This window comes from Lissotriton vulgaris, chromosome 3_2 (assembly GCF_964263255.1).
Source record: "Lissotriton vulgaris chromosome 3_2, aLisVul1.2, whole genome shotgun sequence".
Classification (NCBI taxonomy): Eukaryota; Metazoa; Chordata; class Amphibia; order Caudata; family Salamandridae; genus Lissotriton; species Lissotriton vulgaris.
Window position 1 is genome coordinate 164,701,213 of NC_141690.1, and position 24,793 is coordinate 164,726,005.

General features: G+C 44.1%; 1 protein-coding gene across 1 annotated transcript in view; it reads left to right on the forward strand.

Moving 5' to 3' along the window:
• Window positions 1-449: 449 nt before the first annotated feature.
• GPR78 (G protein-coupled receptor 78) overlaps window positions 450-24,793 on the forward strand; it is a 207,096-nt gene continuing 182,752 nt past the window's right edge. Inside the window, exons 1-2 of the mRNA XM_086964536.1 lie at window positions 450-1,412; window positions 2,965-3,078. Of these exons, the coding sequence (XP_086820662.1) occupies window positions 745-1,412; window positions 2,965-3,078 (782 nt within the window). The 5' untranslated portion in view covers window positions 450-744. The remainder of the gene's footprint in view (window positions 1,413-2,964; window positions 3,079-24,793) is intronic.

Genomic DNA, 24,793 nt, shown 5'->3' on the forward strand with positions numbered 1-24,793 from the left:
ACAAAATATAGACTTAACGAAGTCATCGGCGATATTTACAAAAATGCCGTCAGCATATTGTACTCGTGCCCTGTTTGCGCCTACGTTCGTAATATGATGAATAACTTTCTTCCTGTTAAGCTGATTCAGCGATCACACAAACGTTGGTCGCGTGCGTACGCCTTGCTGCTCCTCGAAGTGCATTCCTCTTGAGGTTCTGGGTTGTCCGTGTGCTGTAGAGCGACAGTCATCGACTGAAGGGCACGGCGGGACGACCAGGCGCCGCGCGATTCCCCGCCGCCCGAGTCACGCAAGCCTGTGTGCGCATGAGTCATAGCGCGAGCGCAGAGTAAGGTGTGCCTATTTGAGCCTGTGCGCGGACCTTGAGAATGAGCAGAGCAGCCTTCCTGCGCGCACGGAGCAGGCGTCGCCCGCGAAATGCGCGCTTCTGCAAAGGTCCACCAGAAGCAGCGAAACAGGATCAAGTCGCTGTTGTTTCCCTTCAGAGGAAATCAGTCGCAGATGCCCCTCGGGAGCTGGCATGTGCAGGAAGGACTGGTTAGAGGATGAACCGTTCAGCACCCAGGACAGCTGCCTCGTGCTGCTGCTCGCTGCGCTCTGGAAGCACGCTTTGCCGGCGCTTGATCTGAAGAATGCGCGCCCGCCTTGGACCCTTAATCCGCCCAACTGCAGTATTGGGATTTCACAGTTTGCCCCTAAACCTCCTTTAATGTGAGCAAGGGGCCCATGGATACCTGTTGAGAGATGCACTTGGCGGACATCCTGTTGGCGCTTTTTCTCTCTCTGGTTCTGTTTGTGTCTCTGCTCTCCAACTTGCTGGTGCTGATATGCTTCGTGTACAGCACGGACCTCCGCAAGCAGGTGCCCGGGGTGTTCCTCGTGAACCTCTCGTTTTGCAACCTGCTGCTGACCGTCCTAAACATGCCGTCCACGCTGCTGGGCATCCTGCGGGGCCAGCAGCCCTTTGGGGACTGCGTCTGCCGGGCGCTGGGCTTCTTGGAAACTTTTCTCACCGCCAACGCCATGCTCAGCATGGCGGCCCTCAGCATCGACAAGTGGATCGCTGTGGTCTTTCCCCTGAGCTACGCGAGTAAGATGCGGTACAAGGACGCCGTGCTGATGGTGGGCTACTCCTGGGTGCACTCGCTGGCCTTCCCCCTGGCCGCCCTCTTGCTCTCGTGGTTCGAGTACAGCAACCCCTACGCCTCGTGCACGCTGCACGTGAGGGACGAGGCGGAGAGGAGGCGCTTCACGGTTTTCACCATCATCTTTCACGCGAGCAGCTTCATGCTGTCCCTGCTCATCCTGTGCTTTACCTACCTGAAGGTGCTGAAGGTGGCCAGGTTCCACTGCAAGCGCATTGACATCATCACCATGCAGACGCTGGTGCTGCTGGTGGACATCCACCCCAGGTAATAACCAGACGCCTTGAGGCCCATTCCGTAGCGCCCGTTTTTAAGGGCGTCCAATTTACTTTACATTATTGACAAATATGCACTACTTTCTACTAAATGTGACTTGCACCAATACTCGTGTTTCACAGTATAATCGCAATTAATAAAAGCACATTGACAATATCTTTCGTCACAGGTCATTAATATATTGACAGAACAACATAGAGGACATGTTTTAGAATGGCTACTTTTCTTATCTTTTCTTTGGTTTAGAGCCAGGCTTCAGAATTTGACCCAAAACAAGTAATTCTGTCAAACCATGTCATTGCCTGCCCTATATAATTTAAAATGTATTTTTCAAATGTAACTGTTTTGTGGTGTTATTGTTATGTAGCGTATATTGCGTTAACTATCCTAGGGGCAGATTTACAATAACTGGCGCATCTCCAGGGATGCGCCAGTTATTGTGCGCCACAGCTCCGCCACCCATGGTGCGCGCATTTACAATGCGGCGCACCATGGGGCAAAAACGGCACAGATGTGTGACGCATCTGTGCCGTAAATGTGGCGTATTGCTGGAGTTGCGTCGCAAGCACGACACAGCTCCAGCAATGCTCTGGGGGGCTCTATCTGTCCAATGCTGCGTCAAGCCTTACGCCTGCTTCAAGCAGGCGCAGGGTTTTGACGCAGCATTGGCCTAAAAGTGCCTGCGTGAAATCTTGTAGATTTCACGCAGGCACTTTTGCGAGGCGCACCTGCCCCAGAATGCCCACATGTGGCGCAGGGCTTTACAACGTGACGCATCTGCCTAGATGCATCACGTTGTAAATGGGTCACAGGGATGCACCACGTTTACGCCGCCGTTGCGTGACGTTCAACATAAATCTGCCCCATAGTTTTTACAATTTCTAAGATAGAAACAAGTGTTACTGTTTTGTGGAATGATAGCTGGATTACTTTTATGCTGAATCGTTTTGTAGAGTGCTTAAGTTTACCCTTTGGCACCCTAAGGCTCTAGAAAGCACACCGCGTTTATTCCTGGATATTTCGCAGCTTCTAAGCGCTGCAAAATACAGGTATTACCAACATCCGTTTAAATAGCGCTCAATCTTTTGTCCCTCAGACACATAAACAGCTAACCTGGTTCTAAGGGGACATTACTTAGCTGGTGACCAACTGTCACTTGGCAACTGGTTACATAAGATGTCAGCAGCGAGTCATTAGGTCACTGAGCATGTTACATGTTCATATGTATGCCACATCCCTTTTATGTTATAAATCCGGTCCTAGATTGTTTTGCAACGTTTCTCTGCTAAAATAATAAGGTTCTTGGACTTGCACCATGTCGAATTCTAAATGTGAACTGCGAAGCACCGACGCTTGTGTAGTAGCTGTTCTGGTGTTTGTAGTCCGTTTTCCATGGTTCTGGATGCATTGTTTGGTTTGGCATCCAGGGTTGGGCCTAAGATTGCAGTAGAGTTGGTAGTGGGATAGTTCAACTGATGTACCTTCTTTGAAACACCTTCTAGCGCTGTTTGTCCCTAATCATATCTCTGTGCTTCCTTTCCAGCGTGAGACAGAGGTGCATCAGCGAGCAGAAAAGGAGGCGACAGCGGGCCACTAAGAAAATAAGTATATTTATCGGATCTTTTGTGGTCTGCTTTGCTCCTTACATAATCACAAGGTTAGTATCACTCAGCAAATGTCTTCCGCTAATTGTGTGCAAAATACCTGGATACCTCTCTCTTGATAAAACCAGAATTTAAACATTTGTTGCAATGGGCTCGTGGGTTTTATAAGCTGTGTTTCGATTGGTGGATTTTTTTAAGTACAAGGCCTTTATATATGGTAAAGACACGTTGATAATATCAGGTTTCATGTGAGAACAAGCTTTGACAAAGCCAATAGTTCTGGCGTTGGGTGCCAGACCTTTTGGCTGCCCTACTTTATGCTTTAGAGGGTGGAAGAAAAATGTGAATGACACAATAATAGACTAATGGTGGAAGAGGGCTTCATAAAAGCCACTATAATTATCATATGTTTACAATTATATTAAAATCACAGGGCCTGATTCACAAAGGACCTCCGCAGATGTGACGGGGGTGCACTCATTGAGGGGGACCTGCAAAAGGGTAACTTTTGTACGGAGGTCCCACCACTACACGCGGGCCTCCACCACAAGTTCGGAAGCCCTCTGTGATTCAGGCTCAAGATGCCTGAGCTTGCACAAGACCTAAACATGATTTCTGAAGCAAAGTGATTTTAAAAGAACCAGAGTTCATGTTGCTGTTGTTCATGGAAAAGAGTTTCGGTGTAATACTGAGGAAGCTGCTTGGTTATCAGTCCTTCTAATGGTTAGTTGATTGTACACACCTCTGTGACAAGGGGTTTGCCGATTGTGTGGTTCCTTTTTCTTTTATATATGTTTTTTGTTTGTGTACAAAGGGCAGTCATAAATTGCATGGAAAGTAACTAGACAGATGTCCTACTGGCTTGCAAATGAAAATAAGAAAAGGTATATTTATTCTGCAGTACACTGTAATGGTATGTTGGAGTGAACTTAAAATATTGTTTTGCAATAAAAAGTGAGCATTATTTTTACACGAGTAATCTCGTGGAATTCGTTAACAGAGACTTTATGGCCCACATGCATCAATGTAGGATTTTGCATTTCTCAAATAGCGAAAATTAAGGAATCGCTATTTGAGAAATGCAAAATGCTATGCATCAAGAAATCCTAAAAGTTTTTAGGATTTCTTCATTTTCGAAAATTGCGATTCCTTAATTGCGAAGTGCAATTAAGGAATCGCATTACATTGATTCCTATGGGCCTAGAGGCCCATAGGAATCAATGTAGTCAATTTGAAGCCAGTAGCAAATTGCGAGTGGCACTTAGAACATTTCATGGGTGCAGGAGGGGGTCCAAAGGACCCCCCCATGCACCCCTGAAATGTATTTTTCGCATCATGTTGCACACACACATGTCCTAAGGACATGTGTGTCCGTAACATGAACGTTTTAAAAATGCATTTTCTGCATTATTTACAGTTTTTGCAAATTTACCGAGTAGTTCAACTACTCGGTAAATCTGTCCCGCAAAATGCGATTTCTCTTTTGAAAATGTATTCATGCATTGCTTTTAGGAAATCGCACATTTGCGATTTCCTAAAAGCAATCGCATTTTTGGAAATCGCTCAAATGTAGCGATTTCCAAAAATGATTGATGCATTCCAAAATGCATTTTTGGAGTCGCAAACGGCCGATTTTAAGGAATCGCACCGTTTGCGACTCCAAAAATGCTTGATGCATGTGGGCCTATATGTTTTATGTAATTTCTATTTTCCTTTCTATTACGCATTTTGCATAATGGAAGACCTGCACTGAGTGGAAAATCTCTTGAGAGAAGTTGAAATTGCACATGTGTTCTGGCCTCACGCAGGAGTGAAGTTACAATTGGTGCAGCAGGTGTAGTTGCACCGAAAACAAGGGGCCACATTGTACCCTGATAATTGCTACATTTGTGTGCTCCAACAGCAGTCAAAGTGGCCATTTCCCTTGCTGGCTCCAGGCCCCATGGCTTCCTTGCTAGGCTACTGGCCCCACGCGCTACATTAGCAACTCTCAATGCGTGACTTTAGAAAACTGTATGGCTAATACATTGGGCTAACATCTCCCACAGGTTTTGTACATGAGGGCCTACTTATGTAGAGATTTCACAAAGATGACCTGAACGTAAGTCACATAACATGCGTATTAATAAACAGATGGGCAATAGAATGTCAGCTTTTCCCCTCCCTGGCTGCTCCTTTTGACACAGATGCTGCATGGCTAGGAACGACGTCTCGCGTGTGTGCAGCGGGGCCTGATTTTTTTTTTACATCCACATGATACGTTTAAAAATACATTGAATCTGCATAAATGGAACTCATTTGCATAGTGGCTATTTGCATTTTTTTCAGCAGCCCTCTCTTTAAACTTGCCACTGGCAGCCTATCGTTAGCATCAAACGCTGGACTGCTATCATTCCCATAGACCCTTGTTTCATTTTAATGGTTTGCTTTTTGATCCATCATTAAATGGCTTCACTTTTGTTTGTTGAAGCCCCTGGCGATGCTTTAATGTGAAAACACGCATCTACAGCGCCTCATCCATATGTTTGCATTTCCTTGGCATAGCAGCAGACGGAAGAGCAGTCAAGTGCATAGATGCTCGCACACATTCCATTGCATTGCCAGCTGCACACACTGTTTGTTGCCAGATCACTGTAGAGCATTTTTTTTAAATGCAGATTTTAGCCTAAATCTGTCTCCCCGATCGGAATGGCTCCAGGGATAAACCTGGAATTGAATACTTTCGAGGACACTGTCTTCATTTACATACATTTTAATTAGTCAATTTGTGTGTTTCTTAATGTCTCATGTTTGTAAGTTCTGTGCGACCATTTCACCCCTTAAACATAGCTAAGGGCCGAGGTCACTCGTTGTAGAAAAATGCTGCACAGTTTGGAAAGTGAGAGGTTTATAATTGGTTGCATAGATAGGAACAAGGGGTGATTGACAACCATATTTCCTTATCACTGAACACAAAAGTATATCTGCATGGGGATCTGCCATTTTCAAGGCAGATGCAAGAAGACGGTGGCAAATGGCAAATTCCAGGGGTTGCGCTTTCCCGCCCAACTTGCTGGGCAACAGTAGTGCCTAGAACACAAAGAAGTCCGAGAAGGTGAAGGCTTCCCATAAATTCTGATTGGTTGTGCAGCATGAACAAATATAGAGACCATTCTGACTGGTCAAAAGACAGCCAATTAGCACTGATTGCTTAAAAAAAAGGAGGTTTAGCTAATATGATTGGCTATCCATCAATCAACCAAACTATACCTCGTTTTTTGAGATTATTCACATTAAATATGTGGTAACCAATCATGATAGCATAAGACAGGCTGCAACCTTTTTAAACCGCTTTGCATTCTACAGAGGCGGGGAAAGTACATGCCAGGTGGACTGGTAGGTAAAATACAAAATATAGAATTTAAGAACAGATTTAAATTAATTACGTACCATCCTCTAAACTATATGCATTGCACCTGCCTGTTATTCTCAAAAAGTATCTTTGTTCAAGAGTAAAAATATGATCAGGCACCATTCAATGCCCAAAACCCCAATATAATGAACGGTCAGCGATTTTAACCACAGATTATGTTCTTTTTCAAGGCAGTATTGGAAGGCTACTGTATAAAAAATGTTTCTTCATAGAGATTAATATGCTGTGCCAATTTGCAACAGTTCCATTGCCACTTTGTTTTGTTTGAGGTGTTACAGAGATGTAAATGAATGGGCACTTCTGTCATACACAATTAGGAGCAAACGTTAAGGATAATGTACCTGGAACATGCATCAGGCAACCCAACACCTGCAGATCCCAGAAAAGAATACAAGCCAGAATGTGTTCTATGTTCTCTGTAGCAACCGATAAGTGGTTACTTTTGGAGGTGGAGAAGTGGGTCCCGTGATAGTAGGGACACCCTTTGTCAAGGAAGAAAAATAAGTGCCACATTATCTTGGGTGGCACAAGCTTCCTTGTAAAGCACAACAGTCCCTTCATAGTACAGAGCAAGGCACTGTGTACAATCTTGAGAAGCCTGACTGAGCATCAATGACCTCTGATTCTGCTCTTTGAGTGGGAGGTCATGTCTCAGGTCCCATTTGAAGGACGATGTAACCTGCCCTTCACCCCTCTTAAACCAAAGATGAGTGAAAATATAGAGCAGAACATGCAGCATAAATGTACTGCGCTAGTGAGGAAAATTAGTACATTTGAGATCAAAAGTGATATTGCAGGCAAACTCTAAATAGTTGGGGAAGGATGAGGTAATTTATTTGACAAGTAATATTAGAAAGGATAGTATTGATAATGCCATATGGGATGTCTTCAGTGATGGCATCCACTGGTCAAAGGCACTTTTCCTCTCTTCTTCAAGTATATAGTTCTAATATCCCTCCAGTATTATCATATGCACTTGAATATATTCCACTAATCCAATGAAAACATCTGGATCTGAAAGAAGGGAAATTCCTCAGGAAACTAACCAAGAGGTCACAAGCTGGACAAGTTCAAGTTCTTTGTCTTGAACTCTCATTAATTAGTTCTTACGCTAGAGGCATCGCTAATATTGTAAAGTGGGCATATAATCTCATCCATGCAGAACAAGGAACTCTGCGATCCTTATTAAAAATAGAGAACTTTGAACACGGATTGTCGAAATATGTCTTTTGTAGGAATATATCTATCACGTTTAAAATATCAAATGTTAATATTGATCTGCTGCAATCTTGGACTCCCGCCCATTTGAAGCTTTTTTTTTCACACTTAGCACCAAGGTTAAGCTTCAATCTTGACATCCAACACAGTTCCAAATTGTCATTGGATAAAACGTATGCTGAAACTATTGTATATAAGAAAATGCAACAGTATATTAATTTTAATTTAAAGCATGGAGTCAGGCGAAGCATTATACCAATCCATCTCGGGATACTTCCTTTAAAATCATTCACCTTTAAGTGGTCCCCAAAAGTAAAAGCTAGTAGTTCCTGTGATCCGTGTAATGATGGGGTGCAAGACTTGGAACATGTGTTATTCGCTTTTCCAAATCTGACTGTTGTAGGAGCTAGATAGAGGTTTTTACAACCAATTCGAACAAAATGTAAAATTAACTCGGTTCAGAACCTGATCTCTCTTTGTAAGCCACCGTCTAAGGAAGTTGTGTGTTACAATATGTGTAAATTTCAAAACTCCTTTTAAACTACTTTGTACTAGAATTACATTTTATTATTTTAAAGGTAATTTTATGTTTTAAATATTTGTTGTTCTCAGTTGGGAACTAAATCAAATTAACTTAAACTTGAAAAACTTAAACTTGATGGCATCAATATCAATTGTGGTGTTATCTAACATACCATGTGTTATGTCATGAACTGTTCATACCGGTATTAAATATCAGTTTGCACAGGTATCTCAACTTCTGAATTGCAAGGGGCTTACCCTTTAGTGTGTGCCCTTATTGCCACTTCAGATACGATTTAGCAGGGAATTGTAAAGCTATATTTTTTTTTACCAAAACAGGCTTTTATTTACTTAGTATAATCACCCAGTTGGTTCCAACATAGTTTTAACTATTGAAATGAAATGAAATGAAATGAATGAAGCTTATATAGCGCATGACTTACCCTGGGGCATCTCCGCGCTTGCTTAGGGAACCCGTCCTGGTATTCCCCTGTGAGATAACCCTAGCAGGGTATCCACAAGGTGAAAGCCAGGCATCCCACCGCGAGGGGCGGATGTGGAGATTAAGCAAGCTATTGCCCAAAGTCGCAGAGTGTGAACCCGTGAGTCGAGAAGGCACCGGAGCGAGAATTAACGAGTCCGTGGAATTTTTTAGCCCAAGAACCGCCGAGGCGGGGAATTGAACCCTGGTCCAGGGTCGAACTCAAGCTCCAGGTCTGCCACCTCTAACCCCTGAGCCACACTTCTCCACTTACTAAGGTTTTGTAATAATATTCTGCATACAATAGATTCTGAGTCTAGCCCTACAATGTCTACTCACAGAACCAGCGGATTTTGGTATTTGTCTATGCTCTGAAGGTTTAGGGTATAGCTTGGCATTTGTCCATGGTGTGCATCTAATTCACATACTCTCAGTACCCAAAGACCCTGGCTCGCATTTATATTTCCAACAGACAGTGGATGCAAATACTGAGTTTTGGTGGTGCTCCTTCGCTAGAGTCTAAGCCATCTTTAGCCAAAGGCCATGCGGCCTAGGAGGAGTTGAAAGGTGGAAACACCTTGGGTCATGCCTTGTACCCAGAAAGCATGCCCACTGTATCCTCCTACCATGCTCTACTGCCACTGATTGCAAGGCATGGTATGACTCCATACCCTACACCCCAAACCCATGCCTTTAGTATTAATACAGCACTGAGGTTGGTTTTCCACTCACGGAATTCCATAGAGTTACAGGAAAACTCTGCACGTTGGCGGAATCCGCATGTCATGCTGATTGTCAGCATTGGGAGTTAATTCCCCATTGCAAAATCTGCGCAAACAGCACCACATGTGCACTGGAGGGGGGTGCTTATTTGCTGATGCTTGAGTAGATTTATACTCGAGCTGCAGCTTTCGGTATACACCTGTTACAACGCATCTTTTACAACTACCTACTATTACAACGCATCTTTTACAACGCATACCATTACAACGCATTGCACTGGGGGGCGCTCTAGGATAGGGAATACGTATAATTTACTATCCAACACCTTCCCTAGTGTCCACGGGGACTGGAGTTAGAATAGTAAATTATACTTACCACTATCCAGCACCTCAAAGCGCTATGCGTTGTAATGGTATGCGTTGTAATGGTCGCGTTGTAATAGTAGGTAGTTGTAACGGTATGCGTTGTAACATGGTACATCCGCAGCTTTCTTACCGCGAATAGTCGCGATCTGCTATGTTGAGAAAATCTCACCGGGTGTCGTACTAGGTCCAGAAAATCACACTAGGAGATGCCATTCTCACCCACACTCATCAACATACCATTGGCGAGCCACATGTGAGAATAAACTCTACCACTCGGCGGTTGGCAGAGTTTTGCTAGAACTCCACGTTACAAGTGTAATGTTTAATGGGCAAAACTACGTGAACTCTGCCAGCGGAGAGGACTTTATTCCCCATCCCTCTACAGCATCACCTTTAGCCACGCACAAAATTCACTGGCAACTACATCTAGCACTCTAGTCCCAAACAGACCCTGAGTGTGGCCTATATCTATTGCCAATAGCCAGAGTCTGTAGGAATGGTTGTGTGCAGAGTGTGGCATTTATTCACATACACAACTAAATATCCTGTTTAATACCACTAAGCTAAGTACTCACGGTGTAAAAATTGTGGCCAGTTGTACTTGAACAAATGGTGCAAATGTTGATGCACCCCCCAAAAAACCTAAAATGATATTAGATTGCAATGAGCAAAAAGAGACCTAAGACTTGTTTTACATCTGACAGCATCCACTATGATTTCATGCCTGAATGTCTCTGAAAAATTGGAGATAATTATTTTAATACGAATATGCTTTAGTTTTCTTTCTGTCACAGCACATTATGGGATATTCGACCTCAAACATGTGACAATGTCACTGAGCTATTTCGGAGTGTGAAAGAAAAGGCTAGACAAAGCAGAACAAAGATTTTGTAACACATGCAAATGCACACACCGATTGCTAAATTTTACAGGTATTTCCAAATATACTAGTAGCATGACAATATTGCCCCTTAATTTAAAAGGAAAATATTTTACCAGGGTGTTAGAAATTGGGTAAATGGTTGAGGAGGGCGAGACCCTACTTATGCAGTACCCACAATTCTTGTCAGATTAAAACACAAACAAACCCCAAATTAATATATGAAGAACCCTCTGGTAGGCCGGCACAATTGCAGTCAGGCTTTACTTAAAGGCAATGTGCAAAGTATTAATGCAGCAAACAAACAGTAATAAAGTGAAAACACAACACAAGAAAAAATCCACACCAATTTTAGAAAAATAGAGAAAATTTAAATAAATTACCTGACACCAAAATGATAAAAATGAAATCAGTAAAATCAGTTAAATGTAGTGCCTACAATACAAAGGGCCCCATTACGACTCTGGCAGTGCTGCAGCGGCTCTACCATGACACCACACCGCTAAAGCCATGGTCCGTCCACGAGCCACTTTAGGAGTTTCTTCCTCTCTAGCAGGCTTTTTTTTGGCATATTCATGGTGGTGCTTGTAAAAACAGGCACCCCAATGAGCACACCAAAAACAGTTCCTGCACTGCAGGACAGTAGAGCCAATGCTGTGCAGAAACTGGTGTGCATGAACACAGGGGGCACATGTTGTGCTCCCTTGTGTGCATCCACAGGACGCAGAGGCACAAGGGGGACCTGAAGGTCCCCCTGTGTTTCCTCTCGAACGGGCAGGGTCGTAGCTAGGCCTTAGACCACCTGTGGTGGCTCCTGCGTTTGCCACCCACTGTGGTGTGATGTAAGAGCGGGGGGTAGTGTTGGGTGCCGACTATTCATGTGGTCACAATGGCTGCAATTAAGACCAATGGGGGTAGGGGTGCAGCCGCAACAGTTTCAGGTGAGAGCGGGGGGAGAGGGGCCAGCCGCTGCCCCCAAAACTCCTTTTGCCATTGGCGAATCCCCCCCCCCCCTCAGCTACGTCGTCACTGTGACCAAGGTTTTTAAGGAGGAAGAAATATGCCATGCAAGCCCTGGTGGAGAGGAAACTTATAATATGCTTGGCTGGACCGTTAATCACATAGATGCTTCTACATTGCTGCAACACCCCAGGGAATGGTGGTTCCCTGGTGGCTGCAGTGGGGTTGTGGACATACGACCTCATACGTCATTAAAAGGGGGACTGGAGACCACCACCACTGCGCCCTCTTGAGTCTGGCGGTCTATGGATCACCAGATTTATAATCGGAAAGAATGTGTCACCTGTGTTTATCTGGTTGCGTCAGAATTGAACAAAGTCATAAGTTCAGGTCCACTTCAATGAAGCGCGGGTAGGAATCAGAGACCAAGTTAGGCCCACTGAACAAAGTAAATAAATCCCAGTTGCAAGAGTGTTGTGAGGTCCCGTGCTGCATAGCAGCTGCCCGAAGACCTGCAGGGCTGTGATGCAAGGTCCAGCGTCAAGGCTGTGTCGCCCAGTGGTGGTTCTGTGGAACTGGGGGCTGCAATTTGAGGTGCTGTGTCAAGGATGGGTTGAGCAGTAGTGGTTCTGAGGAGCTGCGGGGCTGGGATGCAAAGTCCTGAGTCAAGATGCATCATCCAGCGGTGGTTCTGAGCAACAACATGGATGTGATGTGACGCCCTGTGTAAACATGTGTCACACAGCTGCTGTTCTGATGAGCTGCAGGGCTGCATTGCAAGGTACTGTTTTGAGATGCGTTGCGCAGGGACAGCCCCGATGAGCTGTGGGGGATGTGTCATGATCCATTTGTTTTTGCTGGGACCACAGTTGAGCTATCAGAACACCTTCATGCCCACTTCCAAAGGCCCAGGTTTGGTGTGGCACTACTTGGGTGGCAGGACTCCCATGAGGCAGAGACCAATTGTAGAGTCCAAGGCGATTGAAGCTTTTTAACCTGAGGTTCTGATCAGCCAGCCACATAGCCCTTGAAGTCAACTTGGTGGTCCTGGGTTCAGGATGCAGGTCCAGCCCTCCTCACACAAGCAGCAGAAGAGTAGCAGGAGAGTAACTTAGAAGTCCTTCTTACAGCAGAGCAGCACAGCAGTCCTTCTCCCGAGCATTTCACAGGTCCAAAACTGCAGGTCCAACTCTGCACTGAAGAGTTTGGTATTAGAGTCCAATATTTATGCGTGGTGCCAGCTTTGAAGTGGGAGAAGCTTCTAGAGTCTTCCCCCTAAAGAGGCATGTGGAATTTCCTTCCTTCCTGTACTGACCTCAGCTTGGCACCAAATGAATAGGACAAATTTCTGAACGTATAATCTTCACGTGGTTGTGCCCCTAATCAGCACGGCTAGGCCTTCTTGAAACTCCAAAAACTTCGCAAATGCCAGGACTGACACATTCGCTCAATAGTGTGATCCGGTACAAAAGGGGGTGGTGATGGACGGAGCATCTGAACCAATCAAAAACTCACACCCAGTAAACAGATCTGGGTTTAATCCATCACCGTTCTTTAGCCCACTCTGCCACCCCAGTTCAGACATGGCCATATGCAAATCAGTCTGACCCTGTGCCTCATGGGAACAGTCCAGCCCGAACTGCCAAGCCATGCCTTCCCTGGACCAAAAACAAGCTTCCTAGGACTGGTTTCTGGCATTACAGCCGTCTTCAGCCAGGTTTGCTTGAATCCAGTAGCAAAGTGAGCAAGGGACTCACGTCTGAGCATACCCTGCCAACTTATGGCGAACAAAGCGGTACAAAAGGGGGTGGTGATGGACGGAGCATCTGAACCAATCAAACACTCACACCCAGTCAACAGATCTGGGTTTAATCCATCACCCTACTTTAGCCCACTCTGCCACCCCAGTTCAGACATGGCCATATGCAAATCAGTCTGAACCTGTGCCTCATTGGAACAGTCCAGCCCGAACTGCCGTGCCTTCCCTAGACCGGAAACAAGCTTCCTAGGACCGGTTTCTGGCATTACAGCCATCTTCAGCCAGGCTTGCTTGAACCCAGTAGCAGAGTGAGCAAAGGACTCAAGTCTGAGCATACCCTGACAACCTATGGCGAACACAGCTGTACAAAAGGGGGTGGTGATGGACAGAGCATCTGAACCAATCAAACACTCACACCCAGTCAACCGATCTGGGTTTAATCCATCACCGTTCTTTAGCCCACTCTGCCACCCTAGTTCAGACATGGCCATATGCAAATCAGTCTGACGGTGTGCCTCATGGGAACAGTCCAGCCCGAACTGCCAAGCCATGCCTTCCCTGGACCGGAAACAAGCTTCCTAGGACCGGTTTCTGGCATTACACCCGTCTTCAGCCAGGCTTGCTTGAATTCAGTAAGAAAGTAAGCAAGGGACTCACGTCTGAGTATACCCTGCCAACTTATGGCGAACAAAGCGGTACAAAAAGGGGTGGTGAAGGACGGAGCATCTGAACCAATCAAACACTCACACCCAGTCAACAGATCTGGGTTTAATCCATCACCGTTCACTGGATTCAAGCAAGCCTGGCTGAAGACGGCTGTAATGCCAAAAACTGGTCCTAGGAAGCTTGTTGTACATATCGTTATCAATAATATAGTTGTAAAACATATTGTTTTTTAATTATATTTATGTATGTCAGTTTATATATAAAATATATGGATTATTGTTTGTATAATTGTTAACATTTTAAAATACAGCTAGTAATGTTAAGTAATTTACAATTTCTCATTTAATTATATTAGCAATTTGGATTGTTGGAGCAAGTTGGTAGGTTGTAGGGGTGTTGTGTGAGAAGTTAATTAAATATATTTTACTAATAATTATTCATCTATAATACATTTTTCAATTGATTACTAATTTTGTTAATTGTGTAATTGTATAATTTGTTATATATTATGGGCGGGTTGCTGGGTTTGTAGGGGTATTGGGTGGCAAGGTAATTAAGTAATAATTGATTACCAATTATCAGTGTATTAATCAATATGAAATTGATTATCAATTATGTTAATTTTGTAATCATTATATATTTTGAGTTAATTATTAGGTGTGGGTAGCTGGGTCTGTAGGGGTAAGAGTTGGAAGGTATTTATGAATTATTTAATTTATTTAATTATTATTTATTACTTGATATCCAATTTGTTATGTTATTATTTATGATACTTGTATTACATTTATTTACTTTAGTATATCTATATATATATAGATATATAGATATATATATATATATCTATATCTATATATATATATAGATATATATATATATATATATATATATATATATATATATATATATATATATATATATTCACTGAAAAAACCATAGGTTATAGACCATATATAGTTAGGGATTAGCATTTAAAAAACCTTATTTTATTTGCACAAAACCATTGAAATTCCATATATAGTTAGTTGCACTAACTATATATCGCGGACCCGCAATCCACTGCTAATGATGTCACATATTACATCATTCATGACATGGTCAGTGACATCACTGATGACATCACTGATGACATCTCAAATGACATCACTGATGACATCACTGATGACATCACTGATGACAACACCCAGTGACTGTATGTTTCTGTAAAGTTAAAATATGTCTTACATATTGAAGAATGAGTGGATGTATAAGTGTCTGGATGAAGGATTTAGTAGGTGCATGACTGACTGTATGAGAGAATGATTAAATGTGTCTCACTGAGTGTATGGGTTAGTTATTAAAGTGTCTTAATTTGGCAATCATTATTTATGTTGTTCTGTAAACTGCTGCATGTTTAAATCAGTAGCTATATCAGTAACTATATGGGTTATTGAATGGTTGCCCAAGTATTTGTATGGGAGACTGAGTATGTGTGTGGGTGGCTGGGAGGTGTATAACTCTGTGCATAGATGTGTGAGCAGTTGATTCCCTAGGTGTGTGGGTTCAAAAGTGCATGTAGAAACAGCTGTATGGACAGTTGACTGTGTGCATGAGTATATTGGTGAGTAAATGGATATCTCAGTGCTACATGTCAAAGTAAGTACATATGTAAAACACACTCCATGTGAGAGTTGACATATATAAATAACTGAACATAAGAGCCAGTGAATGTGTGAGTGGCTGTATGAATCATTGTGAACTTGTATCAAGGATTGTATAAGAGAGTAAATATGTGTTACTATATGTTTGAATAAGTAAGGTGTGTATAACTGTATAGTTGAGGAAATGGAGATGTGATTGATTCTTTGCATGACTGACTAGGTGTGTGAGTAACTCCATGGATGTGTGACAGTCTGTGAGTGCCTGTTTACACTGAGTGTATCTAAGGTTATATTAGAGTCTGAAGATGTATTATCACATAAATGATATCATCAGGGATGTAATCAGTAATGTCAAATGAGATGTCAGTGATGTCATCAGTGATGTCATTTGAGATGTCATCAGTGATGTCATCAGTGATGTCATTTGAGATGTCATCAGTGATGTCATCAGTGATGTCACTGACCATGTCATGAATGATGTAATATGTGACATCATTAGCAGTGGATTGCGGGTCCGCGATATATAGTTAGTGCAACTAACTATATATGGAATTTCAATGGTTTTGTGCAAATAAAATAAGGTTTTTTAAATGCTAATCCCTAACTATATATGGTCTATAACCTATGGTTTTTTCAGTGAATTTTCAAGGTTTTGTAAATGCAAATTCCTAACTATATATGGTCTATAACCTATGGTTTTTTCTGTGAATTTCATTGTTTTTTTAAAAGCTAATATCTATAGCTGTAAAATATATTCTTTATTAAGTGACGTATCACGTAGCCCGTGAGACGCCTCATGATGCATCGCATAACCGTGACGTATCGTCTCTGCAGCGCAAACCAAACCCAAAACGTAAGCGCGCCAGAACACGCTTAAAGATATATATATATTTTTTTAACCTTAATTAGACAAAATCCACACGTGCACATATCACAAACGTTCAAAAAACACAATATGTCGGACTCCCGTTACGCTGCCGGTTAGCTGCCCGGTTAACGTACCAGGAAGCACCTTTACCGCGAAAAATCGCAATTTTATTTTTTCTTTTGCCCCGCAGGGAACTTTAATAGCCCCCTCATCAATCCTAGGGGTTCAGGAGGGGTCTGCCTTACCCCTTTCATTCATTTACACCTTTTTTTTTCCACCTCTTGTCTCTCTATCCCACAGAGAGACAAGATGGCGGCCGCTCCAGACTGTTTACAATGATAACAGCCAATCAGCTTCTCCTCAGACTCCCGTTACACTGCCGGTTAGCTTCCCGGTTAGCTGCCCGGTTAGCTGCCCGGTTCGTGTACCAAGACGCGTCTCCACGGCGAAAAAATCGGATTTTTTTTTTTTTTTTTTTGGCCCCGCGTGGCTTTATAATATCCCCCTCATCAATCCTATGGGGTCAGAAGGGGTCTAACTTGCCCTCTTTCCTTCATTTCCCCCTTTGTTTTGGTCTCCTCTTGTCTCTCGATCCTACCGAGAGACAAGATGGCGGCCGCTCCGGACTGTTTACAATGTTGACAGCCAATCAGCTACTCCTCAGACTCCCGTTACACTGCCGGTTAGCTTCCCGGTTAGCTGCCCGGTTAGCTGCCCGGTTCGCGTACCAAGACGCGTCTCTACGGCGAAAAAATCGAATTTTTTTTTTTTTTTTGGGCCCCGCGTGGCTCTATAATATCCCCCTCATCAATCCTAGGGGGTCAGAAGGGGTCTACCTTGCCCCCTTTCCTTAATTTCCCCCTTTGTTTTGGCCTCCTCTTGTCTCTCGATCCTACCGAGAGACAAGATGGCAGCCGCTCCGGACTGTTTAGAATGTTGACAGACACCGGAGAGCCAATCAGCTTCGCTTCGCAAAGTTCCGATACGCGAAAAGTTCGCGAACCGGAGCGCTACCCGGAGCGCTGTTACAGATATATATCTTGTTTTAAACGTTAATTTCTCAAAATCCACTGAAGCACATATATTGAGACCTAGCAAAGGCACATCGGGCTAACAGTCCCTACAATTTTGCCAAGTTTCGTGGAAATCCATTCAGCCGTTCGGGCTAAAAGTGAGGCCAACCGCCCTATGGAAATTAACATGGGAAAAACGCGTTTTGGGACCCCCCTTTTTTCTCGGCCCCCCCTTGATGAACCCCCACCAAATTTTCAGGGGCTGCTCAGAAACAAAATGTGCCATTTTCCTGAAACTTTCAGCCAATTCCGTCCACAAACGCCAAAGTTATTAGGCATAGAATTTTCAAAAGTTCCATAGAGAAAAAATCCTAACTATATATACCTACTGGCTATCGCCAGTAGGTAATATATATATATAATGTGACTGCTTCCGGGTTTGCACCGATTCCGTGCATTCCCATGCGGGTGCTTCAAAGCGGGCGATGCTCCCGCAATAATGTCTGCTCCTCACTTTGTGTCACTGCTACACAAAGAAAAGCACTTGTGGTGGTGATTCCCAAGATCTTAATTTCGAGCTCACTGTGTCCAGACAAGTTTCGGATGACGCCTTTTTCGGTGGTATATATAAATATTTTTAATGATGACAAAGGGGACATTCCTCAAGCATTTGGCATTTACAATATAACATTTCCAACAGTACATTAGCATTCATAAACAAATTGTCTGATTGTAAGACCTAATAAAGGTTAATACCTATCATTACCATGTAAAAAATTCTGTTAAGGCAAGTAATATATAAATAGCCAATCATGCAACATTCTATTAACCATGTGCGAATTTGCCCCATATAGAGTAAAATTTCATTATAGTTTGCAAAGGGCAATAGTTCATGTCAGGCCAATAAGTCCTAAAAAATTAACTGTTATCTAAGGAAAGATATTAATGAATTAACCTCTGGCATAAGGCACTGTACTAGATTATAGAGTATAAGTTAAATAGGAAATACACGGCACGACATGCTTGCTTATACCCCCAGATAAAGCTACCTATCGCCCCCTCTAGTTTCTTGAAGAAAGAGTTAGAAATATGCAAATATGTCTGTTTGTCTATCAAAGAGGTATATAGCAGTGCCTGATTTAGTTCCTCTTTTCTTATTTCTTCAACATGAAGAGATTCTAGGTTTATCAGAGTTAGACAAGCTGCTCTGGCGGCAGCTTCCATGGTTTTGTTTTGCTGTAGGACATATTGCTGGATAATCCTTTTTATAAATGCCTTCATTTCATCCCAAACAATACACGGGTAGGCAGTATTGAGATTGTACCGTAAGACTTATGTCAAGTTTTTATGAATAAATGAAACATAATCACTATCTATCAATAAGTAATGTGGGAATGAGAATGGATGCATGCATTTCTCTGGTGCCTTAGATCTCCTTTCCATCTAACATCTTTTTTTTAACTGGAACCTCTTCCACATCTGACTCCTCTAAACGCGAACTACATGTCAACTCCACATCTCTACTAGATGAACTAGAGTCACATGCCAGCGCACTATGTCTTCTCTTATGCACCTTTATAGCGCAACCTTTTGCCTTTATAGCCATTCCATTTTGAATCGTATGTTCATTATCTTTTTTCTGATTTCCCTTCACAACATGTCTCCTTTTTTGGGTCTTCTTCAAACCCTGGTCAGATACTCCAGCTAAACTTTCAACTTCTACCATTGTCCAGAACAAGTCTTTTTCACAAGACCTTTGTCTGCTCTCCTTTTTTCTCAACTTTTTTCAATCTGTTTATCAATAGAAACAGACATTTCCCCAAACATTTTCTCCATGTAATCCTTCATTTTCTCCTCCAAACTTGCATCTGCACTTTCCATTTTCCTTATTAATTAAATAAATACTTAAAAAACTCAAAACTATACTCTCATTTTCCTTCACCACACAAACTTTAAAACTTCAATGAAAAATACTCAAGAAACAAAACTCTTGACAAAACACTGTCCTTTAAGTTATAAAAAACGCTGTTAATAATAATCTCCTCACACCTGACACCAAAAACACCAAATGCCCCCACTCTGAACTCCGACCGAAGTCTGACTGAGAAACTGACTTCGTTCTTAATTGTACTACAATATTTTCTAAAACATGGCAGTCTCAAAGCCCTATTCATTTCTAATACCTTTTCCCAATCTTCTAAGATGGCCGCCTCATGCAACATGAATACGGAGGCCTCTCTTGGACTACACTCCCAATGTTCCCCTTCACGTGTTCGTTAAACAATCAAAAATTCGAAAGGGAAAAGATGCGCTTGCGCACTACTGCTCGAGCGCAAATAACTCACGCTTATCCTGATGTCTACATCATTTCTCCCTCGCGCTCCTGCAGTTTCAAACGATCATCAACAAAGGTAACTGCTTCAGATTACTGGAATATAATACATTTTACCTTTTCTCTTTCAAACTATTAATTAACACTCAAGCGCTAAGTTTCCCCATATCATTTAACTATATCCTAACATCTTAGTTATAAATTAGTTTATACAAACAACATACTTTTCTTCTTTACTTTAATAACTTCTCTTTTCTTATTCAAATAATTATTTTCTTCATTCTAATAACATCACACTTAAACGTTTTTTTATCTAAATATACATTTAAACTCATACCACTTTCAGTAAAACAATAGATTTAAAAGTACTTATCTTGTGCTTGAGCAGCAACAAAAGAGGAAGATGGCTGCCTGTTCTGCGTTCTAGAGTGTTTTGACTATTCTAATTCTAAGTGTTTGTTGCTGCTGTGTTTGAGGAGCAATAAAGGTGATATGCATAATACTGGCCTCCGGGCCTTGCCATAAAATCTAAGAATTAGCTTCTGTCGAGAGACTGTATCAAAGGCGGCTGTCAAATCCAACAAAACAAGCAGCACTGCCTTGTTGTTGTCCAGGACCAATTTGATGTAGTCTGTTACACCTATAAGGGTGGTCTCAGTAGAATGGTTAGGTCTCAACCCTGACTGAGAGAGATAAATGTAACCTTGAGAGTCAAGATAACCCATTAGCTGAGTATTGATATACCCTTCTAGCATTTTACTCACAAGTGGAAGAAGGGAGATCAGGTGGTAAGTCGCTAACATATCATCTGGTACCTTTTTTCCGAATTGGTAGCACTTGAGCCACCTTTCATTCCAGGGGAAGAGTCCCTTCCATCATAGAGGAATTTAGGATGGACCAGAGGGAGCGTAGCAAGTGAAGCAAACAGATAAGCTGGCATGATGTCAAGGGGAAAACCCGATTTAGCTGTACGCAGCATGGCTTTAACTTGAGGTAATTGCAGAGCAGGAAAATGCTCAATGTATACATCCTTAGTTCTCACGACAGTTGGTATAGTGTCAGGTTAGACCAGGGGAGTAGGTTCAATAGGAAATTGAACATATATTAATTTAATTTTTTCTTCAAAATAATTGGCTATATTGTCACAAAGTACCATGGAGGAGGCTACTTGCTGGGTACAAGCAATAGGTTTAGTGAAAGAACTGAGAACTTTATAAAGCTCCTTGGTGGAGTTGTTAGCCTGATTTAAGCTTATGTTGATACATGATATTAGGTTGGCAACAGCCCCATATCACCTCCTGCTGAGGGGGTAGAGTCCTGTTGCTGTTTTTACCCACATCTGGAAAGGGGCGACCACTCGGTCCCCCCGAACGTATGGCAGAGTGCCTCGATCCCCCCGGGAAGCCATTTTTGGGCGGAAGGCGCGTCTCGGCTGGTATGCCCGAAGCGGCGTAGCCGGGGCGCGCTTTTTCCCGCCCTAGAGTGGGCTGGCCTAGACACTGACGCGGCCGGCCACGCCCTCGGGGCAGGCAGGGGCGGGTTTACGCCCGCCCTGAAGATGGATAAAAAGGGACGCAAGACCAGAAGACATCCTCTTGTTCCTGTGCTCTGAAGCTGCACCTCCTCGCTGCACGTGAGCTCGAGACGGAACGAAGAGCCAATTTTGAGCGTTTTAATCGTTCTTGTTTGTTTTACAGTTACTTTGTTGGAGAATGCCGAAGAAGGTGGGAAAACGCATGACTACTGAGCAGATGCTGCGTGTTCTCATGAAGGAGATGTCCGACCTAAAGAAGCGGGTGGATAAGAACGAGGAAGGGGGACCAAAACGTCCTTTGGCGGGAGCAGCCCCGGGAGGGAAAAACAAGAGGCCCAGGAGGGGAGCAGCGGGAGAAGACATCCCGGGTCCCAGTGCCCCGCTCGAGGCACCAACTCCCGTGCCGGAGAAAGGGAATCCGATTCCCGTTGTGGTCACCCCCGTGTCCGAGGATGATATGCCGCCCGAGCTGGCAGCACAGTTGGCAGCGTGGTTGGGTAAAGGTAACGAGGGCGCCACGGCTGTCGATGCGCAGGCGCTGATAAAGCAATTGCGTGAGAAACGGGAAGCAGCCAAGGTGTCCGTGCCGGCTGCAGTAGTGGACAAGACACCAGGGACGATTGCGACCACAGAGGCAGCGTCAGGTGCAGGTAAGCGGCCATTGCCGATTGCGAGGGACGAGTCAACACCCTCTCGGAGAGAAAAGTTGGGTCAACATGTTCCTTTGGCAATTAAGGAAAAGATCTGGGCGGGGGAGTATATGAACATTTTCTCATTGCTTGTTGATCATTATGAGGTAGAGCATGTAAAGAGTCAGAAGGATCTCATGCATCCGAGTGTTTGGCGCGCAAAAATGGCCGCCTTTAAAGTGAATGAGAATATCGGCAATTGGGGCAATGCTTGGGGAATTTTTACGTCAATCTTGGGGGAACGTAGGCCTGAGTTGCTTTCCGAGTTTCCAATCTATCAATCACGAATTATGGGGTACTCGACATCGCACCAGGGTAACCATTGGTTCTGTTACGATAATCTTTTCAGGAAGGAAAAGGAACATAATAAAAGTTTAACCTGGGATTGTTATGATTCCTTGACTTGGGATAAAATGAAGGAGACAGGAATGTTAAAAATGCCGTTGGTGGGAAGTAATGTTGGCGAATCCTCCCGGCAATATGCGGGGACGCCCTTTCGATCAGGTACGGGTGCCGACGACTACTCGAAACCTGCCGGCAATACTGGGAAAAGGGGTTTCTGCTTTAATTTCAACAGAGGTAAATGTACTAGACCCCAGGGATCGTGTAAATTCAAACATGAATGTAGTGGTTGCGGGTCGTCCCATCCTGAGTCCTCGTGCAGAGCCAGAACGGGTGATAATGGGGGGAGAGGAGGCGCCAAACAGGTCTAATATAGTCCGAGGGGCGCCTTTACCTACCCCGATTGATACCCTGGCGATGATTCCCTGGCTCAGTGAATACCCGGATCGTACTTCTGCTGGGGTGCTGCGGAACGGTTTTTCGTATGGTTTCCGCATCCCGGTAGGGGACTTTCAGGGTGTGGGGAAGTGCAAAAATCAACTTTCCGTCCTGCAGCATACGCCCGTAGTACAGGATAAGATCCGTAAAGAGGTTGCACGAGGTCGGGTCGCCGGCCCGTTCAGTATACCTCCGGTTCAGAATTTTGTTTGTTCTCCCTTAGGGGTAGTCCCCAAGAAAGACCCAGGTGAGTTCCGACTGATTCATAATTTATCAGCTCCACGAGGTCTTTCTGTAAATGATGCAATCGATCCAGAAGTGTGTTCGGTGCGGTACGCATCCTTCGATGAGGCCGTAGCCATTTTGAATCGCCTGGGGCCCGGGGCGCTGATGGCGAAGTCAGATATCGAGTCAGCGTTCCGATTGCTCCCGGTACACCCAGACGACCAGCGTCTCCTAGGATTCATGTTTCAGGGTTGTTATTACATGGATAGGTGTATGCCAATGGGGTGCTCTATATCCTGTGCCTATTTCGAGAAATTCAGTAGTTTTCTACAATGGGTCTTCACAAAGAAAACGGGTTTCCAATATGTAATGCACTACCTTGATGATTTTCTGTTTCTTGGGGCAGCCGGGGATCTTGAATGTGGCCGGGCCTTGGCCGAATTTTGTGTGTTAATGAAACAGTTTGGTGTGCCATTGGCGCCGGGTAAAACAGTGGGTCCTACGACTTGCCTCGAGTTTCTGGGGATCGAGTTGGACTCCAGTGAGGGTTGTTTCCGTTTGCCAGCTGAGAAAGTGTTGAAGTTCAGGGCTGCGCTGCAAGTGTGTATAAATGCATCGAAAGTTACGCTGCAACAATTACAGCAGTTGGTGGGACAGTTGAATTTTGCCCTGAGGGTAATACCAATGGCCCGCCCCTTTTCCCGTTCAATCGCCCAAGCGATGGTCGGCCTTAAAGAGTGCCATCATCGCACGAGACTATCGGCCGAGGTCCGCCAGGACATGCGTATTTGGTTAGCATTTCTGGCGGACTTCAATGGTCGAATCGTCTGGAATAAACCAGCCGTGTCCTCTGAAGAGCTGGGGCTATGGACAGATTCAGCAGGAAGCATAGGTTTTGGCGCCATCTTCGGCACAAGATGGTCGGCACAAAAATGGCCGACATGGTGGCATGAGAATGGTCTGACGAGTAATATTGCTTTCCTGGAACTGTTTCCCATCTTGGTGGCCTTGAGAACATGGCCCGATGGGTTCAAAGATCACTCTGTCATATTTTGGTCTGACAATATGACCGTGGTCGAGTGTATCAATAGTCAGGCAGCACGTTGTAAACTGATTTTAAGACTGCTTAAGGAAATTGTTTTATTGTGTATGCAATTGAACGTGCTATTCAGAGCAAAGCATGTTCCAGGGGTGATGAATCAGGCGGCTGACGCACTGTCTCGTTTTCAAATGCAGGCTTTTTCGGGTTTCCTCCCCTCAGCGGACCCAGAGCCGGCACCCTTTCCCGAAGCTCTCTGGTCTCTCGGTGCCCCGAACTTCGTCACCTCGTGGGAGAGAGTCTAGCACCAAGGACGAGGAAGGCATATGAAGGGGCGTTTCGGGCCTATTTAGCCTTTTTGGGGACTGATAGAGAGCGGCTTTGGGGTCACGAGGAATGGGTAGTGAATTTTCTGATGTCCTTACGTAGGGCTGGGAAATCGGTGGCTACGGCCCAGAGGCATCGTGCTGCCATTTTCTTTGTTGCCAGAGCACACGCTATCCAGGACCCGACAGCGTCTTTCGTTGTACAGAAAGCGCTGCGTGGGTGGCAACGCCTTGAGGGTCGCAGAATAGATGAAAGGCGCCCGATAGGTTTGGATAGATTGTCCCAGTTGTTGGCCACACTCCCGGCCACATGTTCATCTCAGTTTGAGGCGGTGCTGT